We start from the raw sequence: 22,434 nt of genomic DNA on the forward strand, positions 1-22,434 counted from the left end.
CCTAGATGGGTTCTAACAAAGAAGAAGAAAAGGTTCAAAAGAACTCTTTAAATTCATACATGGTACATTCTTAAGCAAGATTCAGTGGCTTCATAATACTTTTAAAAAACACTGCAAGCGAATACAAAATAGTGATCTTGGCTATGTTCCTGGTAAATAGAAGATTCTTCATAAATTGTTGCTGAATTTACATGAACTAAATTTCCTTAAAGCAATGGTACAAAATGGTCATTAGTTTACCAAATATCAATAAACTATTATCTAAATAAAGTGAACTATATTGTCACAATTTTAAGACTATGATGATGTAGATATGAGCACAATGGGATCATCATAAAATCTGTAATGTAGTGTTGATTATTTTTACTCACATTGGAAGTACCATATTCCCTGGGAATTCCTTGGAATTTCTGTCCAAGGATACTTTTAATATTTTCTTCCTTCTCTCTTTTCTTTATTTCCTTGTTTATTGATGTGTGCTCTACCTCCTTGCAGTTCAACAACATGTTGCTGTACTGTGTGCCAAGATTCAGCTTGGTGGGCTCTAAATTCACAGTTCGAACTAGGGTTGGCATTGATGGAATGAAAATTGTAGAGACTCACAATGAAGAATATCCACACACTTTCCAGATATCTGGGAAAGAGAGAACGCTGGAACTGCAGGCCAGGTAAGGAAACCATTCCTATAATACAGCTTTTTGAAAGCATCAAAATGAAATGGAGGCCAGAGTAGTTCTAAGGGTGTTTTCTAAGTGAATGCTATGGCCCTCTGAGAATCTTTTTAAATGTGAATGGAGATATGGGAGCTTTTTTTTTTTAAATGTTAAATATAACATATATACAAAGAAAAGAAAAAAAGCAATGATTTTCAAAGTACACTTCAATAAGTAGATACAGAACAGATTTCTGAGTTTGTTATAGTTTACCATTCTATTATTTCAGATTTTTCCTTCTAGCTACTCCCAAACACTGGAGGCTAGAAGAAATATTTTTTTCTTTTTTGTGAAAAATAACATATATACTAAAAAGAAATAAATTTCAAAGCACATCACAGCAATTAGTTGTAGAACAGATTTCAGAGTTTGGTATGGTTACGATTCCACCATATTAGGGTTTTACATCTAGCTGTTCTAAGATACTGGAGACTAAAAGAAATATCAACATAATGATTCAGCAACCTTAATCATTTGTTAAACCCTACCTTTTCTGTATAACTCCACCATCAACTTTGAGCTTTCTCCCACTCTTTAGGGATATTTGGGCTATACTCATTCTAACTTTTTCATGTTGGAAGAGTCTGTCAATAATATGGAATAGGGGGATGAAGTTAGTTGATGTTCTAGAAGGGCTGGCCCCTCCGCATTTAAGGACTTATCTGGTCCAGGGACCCATCTGGAGGTTGTAGGTTTCTGGAAAGTTACCCTAGTACATGGAAACTTTGTAGAATCTGATGTAATGTAAGGTATTCTTTAGTATTGGTTTTGGTTGGTGTAGATATGTGAGCTGTTAAAGGCAAGAATCATGTCTTCTTCTCTGTTGATTCTCCCACAGTACCTAGGACATGGTTTGAGACAGTTCACACTCAGTAAATTAAATTTAATCAAGGTACTCAGAGAATGCTGTTGTTGGAATCAAGCCAAAACTTTGAGACTTGTAGCAAAAGATTCTGCCTTAATCTTTCCTCCCTTAATCCCTCTTTTTTGTCCATAAATGTTTGTTGATGCTTCTTATTCTTGCTAAATGTTGGAACTGCAACTCTAAGTCCTGCAGAGGGTCTGCACTTATGGGACTTAGTGGCACTGTGATGGAAATATTGGAGGAGGTTGGTTGGTAAGAGTGAAGATTCTCCTGCCATAGTTGGAGGGTTCATGAAGAGGAACTTGGAACTCAGGCAGCTTCTGGCAACCACGACTCCTGGAAGAGTTAGCTTTTTTAATATGTGTTTTATTGAGAGGGAAAGAAAGTGCTAGAGGTCCAGCTAACATTATACTAGCATAACCAGTTTGGAGAAAAAAATTAAAAAAAGATGAGAACTACTGCAGTAGATCATAGCTACTGAAGCATGAACCTCTGGAAGACAATTAGATTGCTGCCAGGTTTTGAAATACCCACTTTAGAAAACAGCCATCCACTTATTGTATAAAGGCCTATCATGATAAAAATTCAGATATTCCAGAAGGTCAGAGATCAGAAGGTTAAGTACCAATCCCAGATCTTAGAATCCCACAATCTTTGGGAAACCAGAGAGCCCCTTTTCTTTTGCAACAAAAGCTATGGTTCTGATTGCTCAGGAAAATCCAATCTGGATGTTTGTACTTAAGAACTATCTAACAGCTTAAACTTAATAATTTATAAAGAGAATAAAAGCATCTTAGTAAGAATCTATGCCCAGGGAGTCAGGGAATTGGTAGAATTAACAGTTAGGGAAAATGTTACAAGAAGGGAAAGTTTCAGAAACAGCCAGTTCTTTAATTTACTACAAGAATATAAATTAAACTTCCTGTTACTTAAACAGCTGCCAAAGGAAAGCACTGAGGATTAACAGGTGGCGTTTCAAGCTTGATTACAGGTGGTGAAGGCCTTCCTTGTCTTTGAGTGTCATGGTTTTCCTATCTCACATCATAGTGGAATTTGGGCCCCAGTCACACGAACTCAAGGGAAGACTATAGGATGCTGGGCTGGAGGGTCCTGACATGAGTCCTCACTCTGATTAATCTTTACTGGTGACTTGTTGAGTTATTGGCCTTGATAACAGGGAGGCCTCATCAATACTTCTGTCATCATAGGACGTCATCCCAGAAGAATGAAGGTACTGCTGGCTCTGAAATTTCAGCAAAGTTCCATATCTTCAAACCTGAGGGATGTGTTTGCACAGTAGGGTTTCTTGGGAGGTTTCCTGGAGGCCTATATGGGGATTCCAGACCTCCATTTGCAGGTTGAGATATTTTCTCTCCAGGATGTAACTGATTAATGAGGAAGTTTCTTATTACAGGAGCCCTCACTTTGAACAGTTCTAATATAGAGTATTGAATACAGTCCAGTTATTAGAAGCATGTTCATTTTCTCTTAAATTTCTTATTCCCCAATCTTACTGCTTTAGTTATATTTTGATTGCATGATCATAGCAACAATCTGAATTAGTGATTACTTTTAATCTGATCTGTTATAGTTCTCTCAAGAATGGAGACAAACAATGAAGTTCCCAGAAAGTCAGGGTATATATTTGGACATAATTAAAGAGTTCAAATCTATGGCCAACTGAGAAAAAAGGAATTCTGGCTTTCTTGTTGAGACGTGAATCAGCCACAAAACTGACATCTTATTCTTCTTCCACACACAAAAGAATGAAAAAAAATCTGCTTTTATCCTTTAGTCAATCATTTTATATTTCTAAATAGGAATTAAAACATGGTACTAAGTGAAGTTTTGAAAAACTGCCACAACTGAAAAGCTAAAACAAAAAAGTACACAGGACTTGTCAAATTTCTTTGCCTGCATTTGAGAGTTTAAAAGTAGCTAGTAAATAACTTTGCTTCCAGGGCAACAGAACTGATTCTGTGGGGGCAGGAAAAAGCAGCAGGAAGAAAAGTTCATAAGGGGCAAGATTGAAGTACCTAGGTTCTTGGTCCAAGGATTGTTAGGTGGACAATAAGCAGAGTCTTCCAATTGGCAGGCAGATTCCAGCCACATTCCTGATATTATAGGATTCAGTAATAAATTTATTGGAGAACTAATTGGTATCAGAGGAGCAAACCTCCATGCATATTTTACACCTGTAGGAATAAGGCATGTGACATTCTTGCTGAAACTCAAACCTAGCCCTATCATACCAAACATAGGCAAACTGAGCCCAATCTTTGATGATCTCACCCGAACTAGAGTTCAATAAAAGGGATTTTTTTCTGAAAGGTACATAACAGCTACATAAGTACTTACAAGGAAGATGAAATAAATAAAATTTGTGTCAACAGGAAAACAGAGGACTTGATAAGAGTCAAAGAAATCTTTCCCAGAGGAGAATTATTTACTACTAGGGTCCATTAATCTGTGAAATCAATCTCCTTACTCTGGACATTTAATTTTTTTTATGTTTAGCTTTATCTATAATGAGTTAGGTATGGTATTGCCTGAAGCCTCCTAGCAATAGGAAAATAAAATTAAATTGTTTATCAGAGGAAATATTAAACAGCTCCCAAGGCCTTATAAAGATATTTTACATTCTTAGAGGATAATTGTAATCTTTCTAAAATGGGCTGTGACTAGTAGCCTTTAATAGGCTTCATCTGTGTTTTTTTAAAAGATGAATCAGAAGACTAGTTGTATAGCCAGGATAATGCTAGATGAATAGAGTCACCTAATATATACAACTTGATATTATTGTTAAACTTAATGTCAGGGCAGTGTATTAATGGAACTAAACTCTCTCATCAAAAATTGTGTCAAAATCAGTGGATAGTCTGAAACCCTCTTTAAAAAGAATTTATTTGTTCAGTTGCCAGAAGTTCTGTTTAATTTTTATTGTAACTCTTTCCTGGATGTTGAATTTTTTGGAAAGTTGAAACAACATCAAAGTCTGTGACAAAGCCTAGTTTTGTTTCCCGGTTGTAATCCATTAATGTTCTCTACATTCATTTTAAAGTTTACCATTTCTTTTTCCTTCTTCCTCTTTTTTATTTTTAGTTCTGAGCAAGACAAAGAAGAATGGATCAAGGTAAACCCAATTTTTACATTTCTGTTCTCTGGTAGGCTCTCTATGTATATGCAAACATGCACATATTATTGTGTTTGGTTAATATACAAGTCATCAAAACAAGTTGTTTTTAATATTTAACATGCCCCCACATTAAGACATTTGTTTACTAAAGTATTTTCATTAACTTGGATGTGAAACATTATTGTGTGCTTTGAATTTCATTTATATTTTAGACCCTTCAAGAGACTATTGATGCTTTCCATCAAAGGCATGAAACCTTCAGAAATGCAATTGCAAAGGATAATGACATTCACTCAGAGGTTTCTGTAAGTTGAATTAAATTCTTAACTCCAGGTTCTTATATCTCTTTATAGTTGCAAGAGGTCTATCTAATCATTATCCAACACTTTCCTTTGCGATGCCATAACTGGTTATTTAGACAAAATCTGATTCCTTCTTAGATGAGTACAACAGTGAGTACATTTTTTTACTGCTAAACTTCTTTGACTAAACCTTTTCTTTGCATGGACCTTGAATTTCAGAACATGGTTTGAGCATCATTGTTGGTGTTTTTCTTAATAGAAGGGAATGACTATTTTCCCTATTAAAATTAAATCTCTCATTCCTTCCTAGACTGCTGAACTAGGGAAAAGAGCCCCAAGATGGATCCGAGATAATGAGGTAACGATGTGTATGAAATGCAAAGAGTCTTTCAATGCACTGACCAGGAGAAGGCATCATTGTCGAGCATGTGGGCATGTAAGTGAGATTCTTGGAAATTAAATGGCTAGTCACTATATAAATGATGTAAAATCATCAAGTTGGAAGAGACAAAATTATTAAATAAATCGCATAATCAACTTATTTTGGCACCAGCCATGTGCAAAGCACTGTGCTCAGTTTTGATTAGACAGTAATAGTAATTGGTTCAATGAAGAATTTAGGTGGACAGGTAATAGTCAAGTTTGGGTTTGGGTGACTGGAATAAAGATAGTGCCATTAACTAATGAAAGAAATATAAGAAAAATAAAGCAAGTTTATAGGACAGAAGAGCAAGAATATTAAAAATAGTAGCTATCATTTATCATGTACCAGTGCCAGACATTGTTTGAAATGTTTTGTGTATATAATCTCAATTTCCCTATGGAAAGGTTCTGTTTTCCCCATTTTACAAATGAGAAACTGAGTCTTAGAAAAGTTAATATGTTCTGATTCCAAATTCATGTTATTAATCACTATACAGTTTTATATATTGCAGTTCCTTCACATTGCATTAGATACCTTTATTCACATCATGAAATCTTCTGGAGTTTTTTTGTGTGTATAGCTTTACTGCTTTACAGAGTAAATCCCCCTGTCATTTATGAGATTTTCTTCAAATTCCTTATCTAAAAGTGTGTTTTTAGGAATGCAAGTTACTAACTAAAAGTACGTTGGTAATGGTTAAAATTATGGATTGCCATATAAACAAAATTTGGTCATGGTCTGATCACTGAGTTGAGTTTTATATGAAAAGAGTAAGGAGAAACAAAGCAGGAAATGAACATGGAGAAATAGGTAGGGGCAGGTCTTGGAGGACCTTGTGAACTAAGTTGAAGATTATATGCTTTCTCCTAAAAGCAGTGAGTAATCAGAGTAAGTATTGTAGTGTCATGGTCTAATGTATTTGTATATGTAAATGCAACAATTTTTATGGCTAGTTCTTTTAGATTATTCTCACTTATATTGAAGATTTATCCTCCCTATTCTTGCCTTAACAGTTAGTTTTGACCCAGGGGGGCAGTTTCATAATCAAAATTGAATTGATAAACATTTTTTCTCAGGGTAAGACTTTTTGAAGTCTATGTTTGAAAAAAATATCTTATGACTGCATTTGTTTGAAATATCGGCTGGTATTAACATCCTTGCTTTAGGCAAACAAAAATGTGTTTGCATGTGGATTATCAAAATATTATAAGATTTGAAAATAAATTATATTAGTTGATGGGATTTTAAAGATACAATGTTCTATGTTTTTAAACTGTAATTTCATTTTAACTATGAGAAAACATAGGACTCTTTTTTTATCATGAATTGTAAGCTGTTAACTGAGACCAAAGTTTGACTGATAATTATAATTTAAATACAATATGCCCTACAAATTGAGAAAAAAAAATGCTTTCAGAAACATGAAAAAATCATTCCTTAAACTAGCAGATGATTTTTAAATTATTCCATGATAATTAGGAAAAAATACAATTTACTTAGAAATACTATGCATTTACATTGTAGTCATTCATTCACTGAAATTCTATAAATGTTTATTGTGTAGCTAGTGAGCAAAATATACAAGGATAATCTCTCATGGAACTTACTGCTTAGTAAAGCAGATAAGTAACTGCACAAGAATACAATTGAAAACTGTAATCAGTGCTATGAAATAGGTACAAGGAGCTTCAGTAATACAGTGACAGGAGACATACTCTATTCTGGAAGTCAGAAGAATCATCCTTGAGGGAGTGAAATTTCAACTAACATCTGAAGGGTGGGCACGAGTTAACTCACTGAAGGCACAGATGAGAGGAAGAGAATGTGGCACTTTTAGGGTAAGAAGAAACCAGTGATACTAAAATGAGAGAGCAAGAGAATAAGAAAGGTAAATTATGCAGGACTGTAATCAGATAGCATTTTTGCTAAGTAGCATCTGGCTGCTTTTAAGAAAATAGCTTTGAATGATACAAGAATTGAGTCCTATAGGCCAGTAAGAATGCTACCAGTCTTGAGACTATTAGAATAGTACAAACTAGGACAATGATAACTTGGATGTGGATGATTACAAGGAAGATGTAGAAAAGTAGACAGACTGAAGAAGCATTGAGGAGATAAAATCAGCAGGACTTCATAATACTGTGAATCTATGAAGTGAGGTAGAGGGAGGAGGTATCAGGATGACTCCCGGGTTTCTGACTTGCCATGCCTGGTTAGATGGCTATGCCATTTCCTAGGGAGCACGTGAGAGGGACCAGATTGGGAGGCATGAGATGGGTAGGATAAGGAGAGGGCTGAGGGCTGGAAAGATCATGAGTTCAATTTGGGAGATTGTTGATGAAACATCTAGAGGTTATAAAGAGTAAAGGTCTGAATGAGGATCTACATTTAGAGGCCAGAAAGAGAAGGATGAGCTGAACTGACAGAGCCCATTACAATCCTGTAACAGCATTACATCTAATGTTTACCCAGTGTTCCTAATCTGATAAAAATCTGCCTTTAATTTTCTCATTATTACCTATAAGCAAGTATTACTTCAATTTTCTTATTAATCACTTTTTACTCAGTGCTGTTCTTTCTAATGTTTTTACTGAGAAATCTTCACACATATACAGTCCATACCTGGTATACAATCAATGGCTCACAATATCATCACATAGTTGTGTTTTTGTCACCATGATCATTTTTACAACATTTGTATCACTCCAGAAAAAGAAATAGAAAAACGAGAAAAAACTCATACATTCCATACCCTTTACCACCACTCCCTCTCATTGACCACAAGCATTTCAATCTACCCAATTTTTTACCCTTTATCCCCTCTATTATTTATTTTTTATTCTTAATTTTTTACTCATCTGTCCATATCCTGGATAAAAGGATCATCAGACACAAGGTTTTCACAATGACACTTACCCAGTGTTCTTAATCTAATAAAAATCCACCTTTAATTTTCTCATACTCATAAGTAAATATTACTTCATCTTCTTCTTAGTAACTTTTCATTATCCTCTTTTTAATTTAAGGTGGTTTGTTGGAAGTGTTCTGATTATAAAGCTCAACTTGAATATGATGGTGGTAAATTGAGCAAAGTTTGTAAAGACTGTTATCTCATAATAAGTGGATTTACAGAAAGTGAAGAAAAGAAAAGGAAAGGAATTTTAGAGGTATGAAATAAATATTGACTATTAGATATCTCTCTCTTTTTTTATTTTTTATACATGGGCAGGCACCAGGAACGGAACCTGGGTCTCCAGCATGGCAGGTGAGAACTCTGTCACTGAGCCATTGTTGCCCATCCTAGATATCTCTTTTAAACTTTTATACAAAGAACTTGGAATTCTCTGTTAACCCTCAATAATAAATAATCTATTTTATTATTTGTCTCTGTATTTCATAATTTGGATAAAATAAGCTAAATTCATGCTTTTCTATATTGTTGGCTTTTGGGGTCCTACTGGATTATAAAGAAAGGGGGGCTATATTAAGACAACATGTATTTGATAATGGAATATATTGATTTTATGAAGGGAATTACAGTCAAACATTAGAGTATTAATTTTCTAATACCCAAAATCTTACAGTACATTTTCTCTGTAGGGAGACTTTTCTCCCTCATTTCTTCATAGTGACTTTGAAAGCCATTGCATGAAAAATTTCGAATTTAGATTAGAGATTTATTTTATTACCTAGAAACCTTTTCCAACTTATCGCATTAAGAACAGTATCTAATGTACCAGTGACACTAACCTGATAACTGCATTGAAACATTATTGCAGTATCTCCCAAATGAATTTGACTCACATTGTAGTATAAATTCATACCCTCCAGCCTGGGGACTATAATACATCCTGCATCTGAAATGAGCTCACATCTAAAATATTAACTACAGATGGGTTAAATTGAATTATAATGTTTTGTAGCAGTAAGTTCAAAGACAGACTAGAAAGTCTGGAGAAAATAGTCTCATGAACAAAATTCTGGGTATCTATAGTCAGAGACATGCTTGGTTTATTAAGGCTTTCTGAAGAATCAGTGCATGTTTATTGAGCTCCTATTTGTAGAAGCTTACAAATGTCATTCTATTCATTGAAAAAGGATCATAAATTTCAAGGTCCACTTGAGGTTAAAGTATAGACCCACAAGCTGAAAGCAAAGCCAAATTCTTTTAGGGACTCGCTGCGTGGCAGATTAAAGTGAGGCTTTTACAGGCAGGGAGGGTGAAATACAGCCTCATGATTTAACAGCAGCAACTAATGAGAATGGCACAATATAATATATCAGATAGCTTGCTCTAAGTTTGTCAGGCTGTATTTATGAAACATCTCGTTTTTAGAAAAAATTAAACTTGAGGAAAAGAATTATATTCGAATACTTAATAGATTAACTCTCATTTAACCAGATAAATATGCAGTATTATGTCCATATGAAGGAGATAGGTATGTATATGTATTCACACACATATAAGTGCACATGAGACTAACTCTATAACAATTAGTATGTTAGGTGCCATCAGCCTGCAAATTTTTTCTGTAAAGGACCAGAAAGGGAATATTTTAGTCTTTGCAGACCAAAGGCAATATTAAAAATATAATAATTTAGCACAATATTTAGTAAAATGGATTTACTAGTGATAAGAACAGAAATTTTTTGGCAGATGGACATTTCATTTAGAGTTGAAAGTTAGTGTTCTCTATCATCTAAGTGTTCACAAATGTTCATCTGTAAACACCATTCTTAGCCCATGGGCCATACAAAAACAGATATAGGCTAGAGCTGGTCTGCAGGCCAAAACGCTAACCAGTGCTTCTTAAACTCTGTAATTTTTATTTCCAATTTATCACAGAGCAATATTTTTGTAAAATATAAAATCATGCACTTGGATATCATTACAAAGTTAAATGCAATAAGTTTCTAAATGCTTACACTTACTAGTTAAAGATGAGATAATCACAAAATGTAACAAAACAGTTTACAAACCAGCACTATTTCATAGGAACTGAGTAGCACTACCCGAAGGATTTCAGAGAAAGAAAATAAAAGCAAACCAGTTACTTTCTATAACGTATGTAATAAAAACCATCATTTGTATATGAGGAGGAAAAGCAGAAAACTGTAATTGGCTTTCAAAAAGTTATAACAACTAATTCAGTATTACCCTGATACCAAAGCCTGATAAAGGCATCATAAGGAAAGACCAATTACAGATCAGTTTCCCTTTTGAATATTGATGCAAATATCCTCAACACAATACAAGCAAACCAAATCCAACTGTACTTTAAAAAGATGATACACTATGACCAAGTGGGGTTTAGACTAGGATGCATAGGTGCTCCATTCAGTATTAAAAAAACAAAACAAAAACTCAGTGTAATACACCACAAAAACAGAACAAAAGAGAAAAAGCATGATTCATCTTATTAGCCAGAGAAAAGGAATTTGAAAAAAATCTAGTGCCCTTTTGTGATAAAAACCCTTACAAAATTAGGAGTAGAAGGTAACTTTCTCAACATGATAAAGGCCATTTATGAAAAACCCACAGCTAATGTTTTTCTCAAAGGTGAAAGACTGAAAGCTTTCCCCTAAGATTAGGAATGAGATTAGGATACTGCTTTCACCACTCCTATTCAAAATTATGCTAGAATTTTTTGTTTTTTGTGTGTGCTAGAAACTTTAATGAGAACAGTTTAGATAAGAAAAAACAATCAAAGACATGCAAATTGGAAAGAAGTAAAAACTTTCCTTGTTTTCAGAAGATAAGATCCTATGTATAGAAAACTGAAAGTCTTACAAAGCTCCCAGAGCTAATAAATGAATTCAGCAAAGTGGCAAGTTACAAGATCAGCATGCAAATCGATTGTGTTTCTATACATTAAACTGGGCAACCCAAAGAGGAAATCAAGAAAATAATTCCATTTACAACAGCATCTAAAAAAATTTAAATATCTAGAAATAAATTTAACCAAGGATATAAGTCTTATACATGGAAAAATTAAAATCTTTGCTCAAAGAAAGTAAAGAAGGCCTAAACAAATGGAAGGCATTCTATGCTCATGGATTCGGAGAGTGAATATCAAGATATCAGTATTACCCAAAGTAATCTACAGATTCAAAATTTCAGCACCCTTTTTTTTACAGAAGTGGAAAAACCTATCTTCAAATTCACATGGAACTACAAAGGGCCCTAAACAGCCAAAACAGTTTTGAAAAAGAACAAAGTTGAAGGACTCACACATCCAATTTCACGTTGTACTACAAAGCTCCAGTAATCACAACAGTGTAATTGCAGCATAAGGACAGACAAATAAATTGATGGAACAGAATTGCAAACCAGAAATAGATCCACACACCTATGGTCAATTGATTTTTTTCTTTATTTCTTTTGGTCGATTGATTTTTTTTGGCAGGGCCGGAGTGGGTACATGGTCTGGGAATTGAACCCAGTTCTCCTGTATGGAAGGCGAACATTCTACCACTGAACCACCCATGCACCCTGGTCAGTTGATTTTTGACAAGGGTGCCACATCCACTCAATGGGGAAAGAATAGTCTGTTCAATAAATGGTGTTGGAAAAATTGGATATCCATACCATATACAAAAGATAACTCAGATTGGATCAAAGACCTAAATAATAAGAGCCTAAATATGAAACTTTTAGAAGATGACATAGGGGCAAATCTTCATGACTTGGATTCAGCAACAAATTATTTGTTGTGACACTGAAAGCATAAGCAAAAAAAGAATTAGATAAATTTGACTTCATCAAAATTAAAAACTTTTGTGCCTTGAAGGAAATTATCAAGAACATGAAAAGACAACCTACAAAATAGGAGAAATTCATTGCAAACAATACATAGGCTTACTATCCAGAATATATAAAGAAGACAAGCCAACTAAAAATGGACAAAAGGCTTGAAAAAACGTTTCTTCAAAGCAGATATACAAATGGCCAATAAGCATGTGAGAAGATGCTCAACATCACTACTCATTGGGGACATGCAAACCAAAACCACATGAGGTAACACTTCACACACCAAGAATGGCTACTATTTTAAACATTAAGTGTTGGAGAGGATATGGAGAAATTGGAACTCAAGTGCATCATTGGTAGAAATGTAAAATTGTGTAGCCACTGTGGAAAGCCACATGGCAGTTGCTCAAAAAGTTAAACATAGCATTACCATATGACCCTGCAATTCCACTTCTAGGTACATACCCAAAGAGTGGAAACAACTCAAGTGTCCAACAAACAAATGAAAAAAAAGTGGTACATACACACAATGGAATATCATTAGGGCATAAAAAGAATGAAGTTATGAGACATACTGCAACATGGAAGAACGTTGAAATCATGCTCATTGAAATAAGCAAGACACATAAAGATAAAAAATGTATGCTATCACTTATAAGAGACTATATCAACTTTGCAAAAACAAAGGATATCAGAGGTTATTTGGGGAAGGGAAGGAAGAGCTAAGTGGGAATATTTGTTTGGAATTTTTTTTTCTTAAAAAAACAAAAAAGCATTGGAAATGCAACGTACAGAGTTCAGTACTCTGCCTCCACCACTGAGACGTGAGGGAAGAGTAGGAAATGAACCCGAGGAAAGTAAAAAGGCAGCCTACATGATGAGAGACAATATTTGGAAACCACATATCAGATAAGGGTTTAGTATCCAGAATATATGAAGAGATTCTTCAACTCAACAACAAAAGACAACCCAATTTAAAAATGGGCAAAAGACATGAACAGACACTTCTCAGAAGAGGAAGTATAAATGACTAAAAGGCACATGAAAAGATATAGCAACTTCACTGCTATTAGGGAGATGCAAATCCAAACCACAGTGAGATATCATCTGACACCCACTAGAATGGCCATTGTAAAAAACAAAACAATACAACAACAAGTGCTGGAGAGGATGTAGAGAAAGAGGCACACTTATCCACTGATGGTGGGAATGTAAAGTGGTGCAACCATTGTGGAAGGCAGTTTGACTGTTCCTCAGGAAGCTCAGTATAGAATTGCCATATGATCCAGCAATCCCATTATGAGGTATATATGCAGAGGAACTGAAGGCAAGAACACAAAAGGACATTTGCACACCAGTGTTAATAAGCAGCATTATTTATGATTGCCAAGAGATGGAAACGGCCCAAATGTCCATCAGTAGATGAGTGGCTAAACAAGCTGTGGTATATACATATGATGGAGTATTACACAGCTGCAAGACAGAATTAAGTCATGAAGCATGTAACAATGTGAATGAGCCTTGGGGACATTATGCTGAGTGAAATTAGCCAGAAAGAAAATGATAAAAACTGTATGGTCTCACTAATATGGATTAACATTAATGAGTGAACTTTGAGACTTGAAGTTAAGAACACAGGTTATCAGGAGATAGAAATAGGGTAGAGATTGGGCATTTGGTGCTGAAGGAATACAGATTATGTAACAGGACTGATTTTAAAAATTCAGAAATGGATAGCACAATACTACCTGATTGTAGCACAAGAATATAAGTTTTCACTGAATGAAGTTGAATGGGAATATGATAGAGGGGCAAAAGCTGGGGGCAAGTATGAAACCAGAAGGAAAGATAGACGATAAAGACTGAGATGGTATAACTTAGGAGTGGACAATGATGGCGATCATGGACAAATAAAACATTTTTGCATAAGGGAGAACAAAAAAATGACCCTGAGGACAACTGGTATGAAGACTAGCTCAGAGCTCAAATCCTAAGAAGTCCCATCATTAGGCACCATGACATTTGGAATGGTATTATTAAACCATGATGGTTTAATCTAGGTTTAGCCAGCATCAACCCAGCACTCTTGCTATCCAGTTACTTCACTTCCAATATGGTGGGGGCCACAAGCACATAGGTCATTGTGCTTCAAAACTACTCCATAATTATTTGTATTTAACTAAAAGCAGGATGCTCTCTCCTATGTATTAAGCAATTTTAAAGTTGCTACAGGATTGCTTATTTTTCCAGGGAGATAAAAAGTTATTGCAACTAAAAAAAGTTTTTAATCATCTGAAGTACTATGCAAGAATTGCTGTTCATTTTATGTCTTTTTGCTATTACACTCTTACATACTTGGAGCCAGTATAGCATTGTGTGGAAAGGGTTAAGGCTCTGGAACCAGACGATCTAAGCTCAGATCTTCACATGTCAATTATTAAATCTGTAGATCTTGGGAAAGTCTTTAAACTCTGAGCATCAGATAATACAAGTACTAACTTCTCAGTGTTTATTAATGAAGATTAAGAAAATATGTAGCAAGGTAAGAGAAGTGTCTACATGGTAACATTTACATAGTAAATGTTAACTGTGTTTAAATTCAAGGTCTAGAAATATAAACAGTTAAAGGTTTGCTTACATATTTTTCAATGCTAGTGATAGATCTAGATCAGTATTTCTTAATTACAGATGACCTTACTTGGATAATTCAAGATTTTAAACCAAACAAAACAAAAAACATTTTTTTATGTTTCTAAGTTGAATTACTTCTCTATCTGGTTTGTTTTGTGTTCATTCTCTTGCACTCTTTCTCCTTTACATTTTTCTAGACTGAATCAGCAGAGGTATCTGGAAACAGTGTGGTGTGCAGCTTTCTTCAGTATATGGAAAAGTCAAAACCTTGGCAGAAGGCTTGGTGTGTGATCCCCAAGCAAGACCCTCTTGTGCTGTACATGTATGGTGCTCCACAGGTATCTAAACCCTATCTGCCTGAAGTAACCAGTAGGTAATGAATTTGAAATCCTTCAGTGGCTCCTCTGTAAAGCAAGAGAGCTCAGGAAAGTTTTACTATGTTTCATTAAAGTTGATGAATAATGAATAACTAAAATTCAAGTTTGTTATTTAAGCTGATTCTTTGATCAATATTTTCTTTACCCTATGGATCATTTGTCCCCTTTCCTGCTCATTCTTATTTAGTAGGTTTGAGAAAAAGGGAGTTGAAATAGAATAAATCCAAGGAAAAGGGAGGGAGGCAGAGAGAGAATGCAAGAGGAAGAGATGAATCTTTTAAGTGATAGGACACCATATTAAGAAAAGACCATCTTTTTGTTGAATGGATGCATACCTGAAAAATATATGGATTATGTTGTGCTTAAAAAATAAACCATACTTAATGCAATTATGCATTTAACCTGTAAATATAAAAGTGGTAAATGTATCTGTTACATTTTATCCTACATTAAGGGATAGGAAAATTATTTTATTTTTGATACAGACTAAAGGTGTCAGGGGGCACATATTTTATTCTACTTCATTGATTTTCTTATAGCCTTTTCCCTACTCATATATAAATGGACTAAAGAATGCATGAGTCACCAAATAAAACTACCTTTGGTAATGAAATTGTTATTAACATTTTTGGGGTTTATACAATAAGGTGACTATTGTTTTCTTCCCGTTTTCAACAAATGGAAAGCTGAAGGGGCTTTGAATGGGCTCCATCACTGAGAGGAGGCCTAGTTTCAGTGAGTCCTGCCTGATTGGGGTGTCAGCTCTCATTCCTTAATGAATTAAGGCAGCATTATCTTTGGCCTCATATAATGAACAGGCATTGTGCTAAGCATTGGCTCACAGTCTCTGTCCATACAGAGCTCAGTGTGAGGTCTGTGTAGGGCAGTAGGAGGAAAGATGTTTTGTAGGAGCCAGATCACAAAGGACCTCATACAGCAAGCTCATACACCTCACATTTGTCTGTACGATATTTTTTATGCAGGACGTCAGAGCCCAGGCCACCATTCCACTCCTGGGCTATTTTGTAGACGATATGCCAAGAAGTGCTGACCTGCCACACAGTTTCAAACTGACTCAGTCCAAGTCTGTGCACAGCTTTGCCGCAGACAGTGAGGAACTGAAACAGAAGTGGCTGAAAATCATCCTATTAGCTGTCACAGGTGAGACTCCTGATGGTCCAGATGAGCACCCAGCCCCCTTGGACGATCATCCTGAACTTAAGAAGAAATCAGAATGCTGAACCACAGGATCAACCACTATGTGGGGGTCTTAAAATTTATAGCTTAAGACATTCCCAGGTCTCATTAATTTCTTAGCACTTTATGTTTAAAAATATAGGCTCATAAGTACATCTTTTGGGGACCATTTTCCCATATTTATATACTCTCAGTGAAATGGATGTGCAGAGCCTTCCCACTGATAAAGTTATGAAATAATGTGAAATATGGAGCATTTTATGAGCTATTCCTTGAATATGTAGTTTCATCTTGAGGAAAATAGTATCATTTGACGCTATCACTATCAGGTTAGAATGGGCCACTTTCATTAAAGGAAAGAAATAGATTCTTTAATGTCTTTTCTTTTGTGTGTATGACTTGTGACTATTTGAAAGATATACCTCCATGTTGCCAAAATAGATCCATGGTAAAAAAAAAAAAATACAGCGACCGTTTAGATTATTATATGAGCGTATTTAATTTAGTTTGTCAAACCCAAGCTGCATAAATAATGTTATGTATTTTCAAAACAAAAAAAGGATAAATTGTGTTCAGGTTTTCAACTTAAGATAATACTTGTTTTGTAGAAATACTCATAAAAATAAAATACTTTAAGTATATCACAGTTAAATGTATATAATATTAAATATAAATATATCTATATATTATACATGCTTTTTCTCCTCAGCTTTAGTTCATATTTGTCTCTAATTTATTTTTTAAATGTAAAGCATGTATTTTTTCTTGGAATTGAGCAGTGTTCTGAACTTCAGAAATGTTTCTGGTGATTTAAGTTGAACTGATTGACATCTAAGGGTATTGATATTTTTATAATATTAAGGAAAAGCAGTAATCTCTGTGGCATGGGATTATATCAGTGAATTCCAGCAGTATTTTTAAAGTACTATTTTTTGTTCTGTGCCTATTTAAAACAGTGCCTGTCTTTGAAGGTGCTAATAATACATAAATATATGACGGGGGTTCAGTTAATAATGCTTCAGTCTTGATTATTCTGAAATAGTGCATTTTGGTCACTGGCACTGTTATGGTCACAAAGGTTAATTTACCTTTTACAATCTTAGAATTGTTAACATCAGCATGTACAAAAAGTTTCACCAAGATCTAGGACACATGACCTTAAAACTGAACCAGGACATATGACTTCTACGTTTATTGTTATGTTTTTCTTTTCCATAAGACTGTCAAGCATGGTTAAATGAGGACTATATATAATGAACACTTAAGATAACTTTGTGGGCCTATCCTTTATCAGATACAAAACAGTACTTGTGTGATAACGCATGTTTTCACATAGGGGGAGGGGGTGATATGAAAGGAAGTTTATGCTTAACTTTATAAACCACCTTACCAGAGAAGAGAGGGAAAAGATGTACAATATTAAATACTTTAGTATCAGAATGTCAGGAGGTGCAAGTTGACTGAAGAGGATCTGAGAATTTTTCGCCTTTTATCTCTGAGGATATTTAATAGACAAAATATTCCTTGTCTGCATGGCTGCTTTTCATTACATAGTACTTGTGATTAAAATCTCACATTAAATTCACCGCTTAATGTACTCCTTTCCTTAGATTTTTTTCCTTCAGCCACTCATGCCCCAAACATTATCACTTTTTAAAGCATCAGTCTGCTAGAAACCCACAAGAATGAGCCCACTGTCCTTGGCCTGTCCTTGGCCTTTGAGAATTATACCTTAAATGTAGTTTTATGCAGCATTTGAGGTTGCCACACATTTATTCAGGCCCCTTGCTTTAAGAAATATTTGTAACATCACCCTTTTCTTTCCACATAAAAGGAGGTGAACCAATTGTGATCGGAATGATTAGGTTCCCTTCCTCCATAAAAGGAATACCAGCCATGATCATTAACATTAAACCAAATACTCGGAGCCAAAAAGAGATAAAGATAGCTTCTTAGGCCCTGTTAAATCAGGGACAGACTAAAAAGGAATTTTACATTGCTTCTCTTTTCTAGTTGACAATATTGGTTGTGTCTGTGCGTGTGCGTGTGTGTGTGTGTGTGCAGTGTGTGTGTTGGGAGTGGTTATTGAGAAGGTTAAATTATAGTTATGATGGTCCCAGGGCTCTCTTAATCTCAAGAAAAGAGAAGCAATAAAAATATAGAATGATTATCAGGGGAAGTTTTGTTTTTGTTTTGTTTTTGTTGTAAATGTGAATAGAATAGTGGATATGTAAAGGCTAATTAGAAGAATTAAGGAACAGATTATTTTTGAAAAATACTGTAAACAGCAAAGACAACACTTTCCTTGCCAGATGTTCTTCTCCTAGAATGAAAATAACATGGACACATTCAAATTTGGCTCAATAAAAATATCAATGTTACTTAATTTTGATTATTGAAAGAATTCTTATGTAAACAGCTCATCATACCCTTAACATTCATTAGTTTATTTTTTAAAAAAATTTAGAAACATCAGTGCTAGAAGAGAAATTTCAATTATCCTTCACATTCTTCAACCAAGCACAAAGAGAAGCAGCGAAGCAGCCTTCTCTGTATCTCTCTTATTAAAGAATCACTAATATCTTTACTTGGAGAAAGGCAAAGGAATCATCTTAGTCACTTATTAACACCTAACCCAAAGACCTCACAGTGTGATTGGTTACAATAATAATTTATGTCTTTTGCTTCAAGACACCTGAGTAGTCATAACAAATTGAACATTTTAAAAAAAGGTTGCTTTCCTATTAAAACTAATTTTCCAAAGGGGTTTTAATTCTTTATTTAGTTTTTCTAATTTGGTGCTTTCCAAGTCATCTTTCCTAGTGTCTTTCCTCCAAATTTGAAAATATTAATTTGCTATATGTCATAAAATGTTCCAATTTTTTAAACCTAAAACCTTACTTTTGTTGAAAGTCTACCACTAGGATGTTACCTATGAAATGTAGTGCAGACTTTATCTCTAGGTTTTAAGTGGGGTTTGATAATGAAAATGTCACCAGCCACTTTCATAACAATTGATATCTCCAATGCCATCATGTATACAAGCAATAAATCTCTTCAGGGTATGCTTTTTATATGGAAAATTTAATATAAAGACCCCTATCCACAGAAGATATAGAAAATTAACTTCCTACAAATAATACTTTAATTCAGACTGCTGAGTATAGAAAGCAACAATCGAAAGCATTTTCAGGGCAGGCCACAGTGGCTCAGCAGGCAGATTTCTCGCCTGCCATGTCAGAGACCTGGGTTCAATTCCCAGTGCCTGCCCATGTGAAAAGAAAAAAAAAAGCATTTTTAGTTTTGCAAAGGAAATGAATCATGAAACAAAGCACATCTGCCCTACTTTATCAAACTATTTTTCATTTTCCATGAAGTTTAATGCAACATGAAGGTGGATGTATTTATCTTCATTGGGTGACCTATTCCAATTGCTTAAATAGATACCAATCTAAAAAAAATTACTGAACTTGAACAGGAATTAATTCTTTAAGTATACATCCTTCTTATAAATGATACATATTTGCATTTTTATGAAGGACACTGTACTAGGCATAAATGTATAAGGAAAACTATAAGCTTCAAGGTACTGTAGGATTGTTCAAGAATCACTGATGCCTTCTAAAAATCTTATCAAAAATACTTCCACAATTTCTGTTTTACTTTTCTTGTCTCTATACTGTGGAAACAGGGTGTTTTTTCACTTCAAACTTTAAATCTCATTTCTGATTATACTCAAAGCCTTAATTTCTTATTCTGAGCATATTTTCTGTGATAACTCTAATGATGACCTTACTGAACTGAAGATATCTTGGGAAGCTTCTAGAGAACTAAGGTCTTATTTTTATGCAGGCATCCTTGCCATAATCACTAGAAGATTAAAATATCTTACATCACCTAATGTTCATGTGATATCAGCAGGTCTAAGATTAAGCACATGGTATTTAAACGTTAAAATTATTTCAAAAGTCAAGACAGTCAATGTTTTCATTATTAAATGTTGTATTTTTCAGGAATGTATTAACATAAGGAAGGCCAGTGTGGTAAAACAGTTCCTATTTTGGGAATGTATTGACATCTGTAATTCATGGTTATCCTATTTTAATAGACTCAAACTGCTTTTTATTTTCATACTACTATTTACTCTAGATTCTCCAAACTTAGAAAAACATGAGTGCGATATATATGGGCCACTAAAACAGGTCTACTTTAAAAACACTTTCTGTGAATTTACACATGTATGTATATATGCAAAAACAGTTAATTTTCACAGAAATTAATTTTTATAGAAACTTTTCTTTTTAACTTAAATATTTTAACATAAATTATCAGTGTGGATTTTTATGTATAATTCATCTTTAATGTACCCATTAATCATGTAGTCATGAGAAGATAGCCTGCTTTTTTTATAGAAAATTATACCAGTGATTATCTTGTCATTTTTTTCCCTCTCTTTGGGCTTAAAAAATTTTTCATTCTCTTGGGCCATTTTCTGTGCTGTTTCCTGAGGGGAAGGGAAGAGTTTCTCCAAAGTCAATCATGTTCTTATTTCTGGACTGAGCATTTGGCAGAATGTGGTATCGTTTTTGTTTTGAAATTAAATAGCACATGACTTTTATGAGATGGTTTTTCACTCTTGGTGGGTCACTGAAAGTTACGTGATGGTAACCAATTCTAAAATTCATTGTGGTAGATTTAGTGAAAAATTTAATTGAGAAATCTCATTATAGCATATTTTAATAAGTGAATACCAAATACATAGAATGTATAGGTTTTGGAAGAAACAATAGTCTGTGGGAATCATTATGATAATAGAATTGTATTAGGTATTACACAGTAAATGGATATTAGAATGTATCACAGGGTGGGGGTGGGTGGTCCTTCATTAGCAAAACAATTTTATCTGTATATAAAACTTTTACTAAATTAGCATTTCATGAGAGACAATTGACTGATATTTTGAATAGGTGTTATATGGGTTTTTCTTTTGACTTGTTGACTGATCGGTTTGAATAGGTATGGTATCTGAATTTTATAGTTGACCCAAATGTGAAAAAGTATACATGAAAAGTAATTCTTTTCCAGCTGTATGAATGTAAAATACTTGCAGATAGTGTATATATTGTGTAACATATGTATATTTGGTCATAAAGCAAAGAATTGGAAACATTGTAATATTAAGCACTTTAATTCCTATTAAATATTAAACATTTGTATTTTGTAAATAAACACATCCTTAAATCAATTCTAAAGGCTTTGATGTTATTTCAGCTAGGATTATATATGTTCAGTTGACAATGACTTTGGTCGTTTGGTCCAAAAAATTTATTTCAGTAAGGTATTGATGCTCCTTCAAATGTCCACCCCCCAAAAAAACCCATCTGAGTTATTCAAGAATAAGGCTTGTGGAAGAAGCCAAGGTTCCCCAAGTATGCAGAGTGTGCTTCTGTGATAACCCCAAGGCTAAATCCTCATGAACCAATAAAAAGTGTTGCTCTGTATTCTTTGAAATATTGCTTTATTTCATAGATTATCATATTTGTGAACATTCTCTAGTCTTATATATGAAACAAACATGAAAACAGAAGTCAAAGAAATTCTTAGCCCTGCTATTACCAATTATGTGACCTTGTATAATTTACTTGAATATCAAACTCCTACAGTCATTCAAATAATGAGAATAGCACTTTGACATGACTCACTACGCAAGTAGTATTTCATAGAATGCCTCATGGGCTCCTTTGATTTCACGCAGTTAAATTATTGGCTATTATAAAAACAAAACACTACCTCAAAAGAAGCCCTATGTCACTTAGAATGTGATATCATCGGTAAAATGTTAATCCATTTTAAGAGTTAGGTTTTTTTCAGGCCTTAAAAAACTAATTAGCAATTTCTGAAGAACTGGCATTGTCTGAACAATTCCTTAAAACAAAGATTGCTCTTGGCTCATCAATAGGATGTATTTGGGTCCACCTTATGCCAAAGCAGAAATGTGGTGGAGAGCGCCAGTGTGGCATCTAGTGTTCAGGCTTTCC

General features: G+C 34.3%; 1 protein-coding gene across 5 annotated transcripts in view; it reads left to right on the plus strand.

Moving 5' to 3' along the window:
• Positions 1-21,641, plus strand: part of FGD4 (FYVE, RhoGEF and PH domain containing 4) — a 252,697-nt gene extending 231,056 nt beyond the window's left edge. For all 5 annotated transcript variants that reach the window (XM_077170478.1, XM_077170480.1, XM_077170479.1 and 2 more), the window contains 7 exons: positions 496-668; positions 4,681-4,711; positions 4,927-5,019; positions 5,327-5,452; positions 8,467-8,607; positions 15,020-15,160; positions 16,183-21,641. In XM_077170478.1, coding sequence (XP_077026593.1) covers positions 496-668; positions 4,681-4,711; positions 4,927-5,019; positions 5,327-5,452; positions 8,467-8,607; positions 15,020-15,160; positions 16,183-16,440 — 963 coding nt within the window. In that variant the 3' untranslated portion in view covers positions 16,441-21,641. The remainder of the gene's footprint in view (positions 1-495; positions 669-4,680; positions 4,712-4,926; positions 5,020-5,326; positions 5,453-8,466; positions 8,608-15,019; positions 15,161-16,182) is intronic.
• Positions 21,642-22,434: the final 793 nt, after the last annotated feature.

The sequence above is a fragment of the Tamandua tetradactyla genome, chromosome 7 (assembly GCF_023851605.1).
Source record: "Tamandua tetradactyla isolate mTamTet1 chromosome 7, mTamTet1.pri, whole genome shotgun sequence".
Classification (NCBI taxonomy): domain Eukaryota; kingdom Metazoa; phylum Chordata; class Mammalia; order Pilosa; family Myrmecophagidae; genus Tamandua; species Tamandua tetradactyla.